The following is a 3,755-nucleotide window of genomic DNA, read 5'->3' as shown; positions in this document are numbered from 1 at the left end:
ACGTCATGCAACTAAATGTTGCTTTCATTTCTTGATTTTCTTCTCTCATAATTTCCCTTTCGAGATTCGTCGAAACAAAAACAAACTCGTGACTGCAACATCTTCCCTCATAAGGCAGTCATCATTCATTAGATAATAAGAAGATTCGATTCAATTCAACAACAAAAGAGTGAGTGAGTGAGTGAATAGTGATGACAACGAGTACCCAAGCCTACGGTGAACCATGGTACTGGGACAACCGCTACTCCAACGAACCTGGTCCCTTTGATTGGTACCAAAAGTACCTCACTTTGGCTCCAATCATCAACCTTTATGTTCCTCCTAGCCACCCTGTTCTCGTAGTTGGTTGTGGCAACTCAGGCACGTTTTTCTTCACTCCATTCATACCCATCTTTTTCTTTTTTCTGTTTTTGTTTTGTTTTTTTCTTCAGATCTCGTTAAAGGATGCCTACCCACCCTTTTGTTTGGATTGGATAAAGATTAGATTTTTATGTTCTGGGTGTTTGCAGCTTTCAGCGAAGGCATGGTGGTTGATGGCGGTTACACGGATGTTGTCAACATTGATATATCTTCGGTTGTTATTGAAGCTATGAAAACCAAACACCAAGATTGTCCCCAATTGAAATGTATCCTTGCTTTGTGATTTATCTGTGCCTATTCCATGTTATGGAATTATAAATGAGTTTAATTGTTATAATGTTATGCAGTGTCTGTAAAACAAAATTACATTATCAACTAATCCGAAATCATCCTTGTGAAATGTGACGACTTTCGACAAACTTATCATTAGTGGTAATCTGTGATGGGATAACAATTTTTCGTATATTTTAATTAAATTCATCTTAGAAATATAGAACATTTTAACTTCGAGATGATAATTACAATGTTGAGGGTGAACCGTCCTTAATTATTGGGCAGTTATGAAAATGGACGTCAGAGATATGAGTGATTTTCAATCAGGGTCTTTTGGTGCTGTTATTGACAAAGGTGTGCTTACTTTTTTAATTTAATCTTTTCATCTGTTTTATTATAATTAGTGCCTATTGGACAATGGATTGTGCTGACTGTTTGATTGTGTTTTTCAGGGACTCTTGACTCTATCTTGGTGAGTGTAGCGATGGTAATGCTCATTGAAATGCTCGTATGTTTGACAAGTCTTATTTAATATAGTTTGCTTGGTGCATGTTTTTGTTTGTAGTGTGGAAATAATTCAAGGCAGAATGCTACCAAAATGCTTGAGGAGATTTGGAGGTAGAATAAAACCATGAACAAAAGTCTATAATTCTTCTACAGCTTCTGTTTTATTTTGGATTTTTTTTATTCTTGATCTGTTCACCATTATTGAAGCAGTTGATGACACACTATAGGGTCCTCAAGGATAAAGGAGTTTATGTCCTGGTAATTGCACCTCTTTTTTTTAAGCATCCATCTGCTTTCAGATTTACTCTCTAATGAATAGATTGTGTCTTTGCATTTCACCTGATCAGCCTTGAATGCTTGTAAAAAACTGCAGGTGACATATGGAGCTCCACTATATCGCCTGCGCTTGCTACAGGAATCATGCTCTTGGACAATAAAACTTCATGTGATAGGTTGGCTTAAATCTTAAAGTCAATGTCATTTTCTATTTCAAGTTTTATGAGCCTATTACATCTTTTCTGTTCTATATCTATCAGATGTGTGTCTACAGACTTCTAGTTCTGTCATTTACTTTTTGTAGTAGTAATTCAGAAGTCCCAAATAAAATACGAGTTGGAATAAAGCTAAGCCCCACGAGTACTTGTTGTAAACTAAAATGCATTTTTGTTGTGGGGATCTGCTGAATTAGTGGTTATTTCCTTGCTGGTTTAATGCATGAGGCATTGCTATATGGCTTTTGATGTGTGCCGCATGCTTTATTAATCTTTTCCCCTTAAAGCATCCAACTTAAGTGTCCTTACTAAGTTGCCAATGTGCTACTCTTGATTCAATTATATATGCATTTTTAGTCTTATGCATTCACAATTGGAGTGTAAATTAGGCTTGTAACTTGTTGTATGCCCTTGGTCAATAGTACATGTCACATACCACTTTTTTGATCCACTAAGCTTCATGATTTGAAATTCACGCTTCTGAGTGAAGTTGAGTGTAGCTTTGTCCATTCTTTGCCCGTTTGGACTAATCATTTTTGTTATAATGCTTCTGCCAGGAAATTTCTGCTAACTCACACAAATGCATGACTGGGGCTGTTTAGAGAGGGAGGCATGCATTTTCACTCTCTACAAATTTATGTTACTGTAGTTGATCCTGGAACTTTTAATGTTAATTCCTAAGTCAAAAACTTTTCTTTGCGACCATACAAATTATGATTTTCTCTGTGTGTGATACTAAGACAGCAGCATTTCTTTAATTTCAAATTTGATTGATTACATTTCCATGACTTTTCCGTTAACTGAACCATTTGTATGCAGTGTCAAAATGTATTTTTTCTTGTACCTTCCTCATGAATTTTCTAGAAACAACAGTTACCTTTTATTTTATTTTTTTGTCATTGTTATCTTATATTTTAAGCTTTTCAATATGTCGATTTTTGTTTTTTTATGCAGCCAATTACTCAAATCTCAAGCTTTTATTAGATGCAAATTTAGCGATAATCTCTGTTTTTCACACTTGCTTCTACATCAAAGGAACCGATCAGTACTGTCAAGTTATAAAGTGCAAGCCTATATTATATGACTAAAGAGCTTTTAGGATGAATTCATTTTCTGTTTACAAATGAACCATAAAAGATTCTCGAATTAACATTGTTCACACATGAACTATAAATGTTTGTCATCTTATAGTTGCAGTATTAGAGCCGTTCAAAAAACGGTTATTCTAATAAACAAATTGAACCACTTCAAGTTCAAAGCGAATCATTTTTATAAAGTGGTTTGGTCCCAAAACGGTTCTTGCTGAAAAAAGTTGTTAGAAATGCTAGTAACACTCTAAAACTCTTTGTCTAATACTCTATGTGATTGGTTGAAATATAGTGAAAATCATCAATTTTAGATAGTCCTATTTCTCTTTTGATGATTCTCTCTTTTGATTCAAATGATGAGTTTTACAAAAATGAGTGATTTTCAATCATTTCAATCAATAACAGAGAAAATATGTATATAAAAAAAGTGTCAAAGAGAGTATTACTAGCATTTTTCAAGTTGTGTATAAAAATGTTGGTTTATTTAGTCATGAATTGAGGTGGATCAACTAGGTAAGTCGGATTAGCTTGTCTCAACTACTTTTTTTTTTAATTTACCCTTTTTCCTAATAATTTTTCCATTTTTATTTCATTTTCTTTTCCTCTGTTTTTGTTACAATGAATTAATATGTTGTTGAATTTTTAAAATTTATACTTTTCTATATAGTTCTTGTATTATTTATTTTATTTTTTATTTTTAATTTGGTGAGTCAACTGGTGAGTAAATATGCTTAACCACCAACATGTGGTGAGTTGAGTCCGGTTGTATATTTTTTTACTCTCGTCAAATGACTTTGGTTGGACTCACTCATCTTCTGAATAACTCATGGTGAGTAAACTCGATTGGTTACTTTTGATACTTAGTCCAACTTGAATAGGATTACTTCTAGTGAAGAATACATATGATCTAGATAAAAAAAAAAGTACAACTTTTCTACAAAATAAGATTAAATAGAAATGAGAAAAAAAAAACAAGAAAAAGAAAATGTATTTTTTTCAATGACACTCTGTAGGTATAATTGTGCAAAATATTTGA

At 33.1% G+C, this 3,755-nt stretch overlaps 1 protein-coding gene across 4 annotated transcripts; it reads left to right on the top strand.

Moving 5' to 3' along the window:
- Positions 1-2,364, top strand: LOC100788922 (methyltransferase-like protein 13-like). Of its 4 annotated transcripts, none has more exons than NR_174392.1 (8): positions 1-360; positions 510-626; positions 919-987; positions 1,086-1,105; positions 1,199-1,251; positions 1,351-1,398; positions 1,514-1,592; positions 2,189-2,364. NR_174392.1 is itself a non-coding variant. In NM_001254326.2 (8 exons), the coding sequence occupies exons 1-8, from the start codon at positions 192-194 to the stop codon at positions 2,200-2,202; spliced, it is 552 nt and encodes a 183-aa protein (NP_001241255.1). In that variant the 5' UTR covers positions 1-191; the 3' UTR covers positions 2,203-2,364. The 4 variants fall into 4 exon arrangements, 3 of the variants coding, with proteins under 3 accessions (NP_001241255.1, NP_001387009.1, NP_001387008.1); NM_001254326.2 differs by having other exon boundaries at positions 1,368-1,398; NM_001400080.1 differs by lacking the exon at positions 2,189-2,364 and having other exon boundaries at positions 1,368-1,398; positions 1,514-1,925.
- The last annotated feature ends 1,391 nt before the right edge of the window (positions 2,365-3,755 follow it).

Source organism: Glycine max, chromosome 9 (assembly GCF_000004515.6).
Source record: "Glycine max cultivar Williams 82 chromosome 9, Glycine_max_v4.0, whole genome shotgun sequence".
Classification (NCBI taxonomy): Eukaryota; Viridiplantae; Streptophyta; class Magnoliopsida; order Fabales; family Fabaceae; genus Glycine; species Glycine max.
This window is presented reverse-complemented; position numbering and strand designations above follow the sequence as displayed.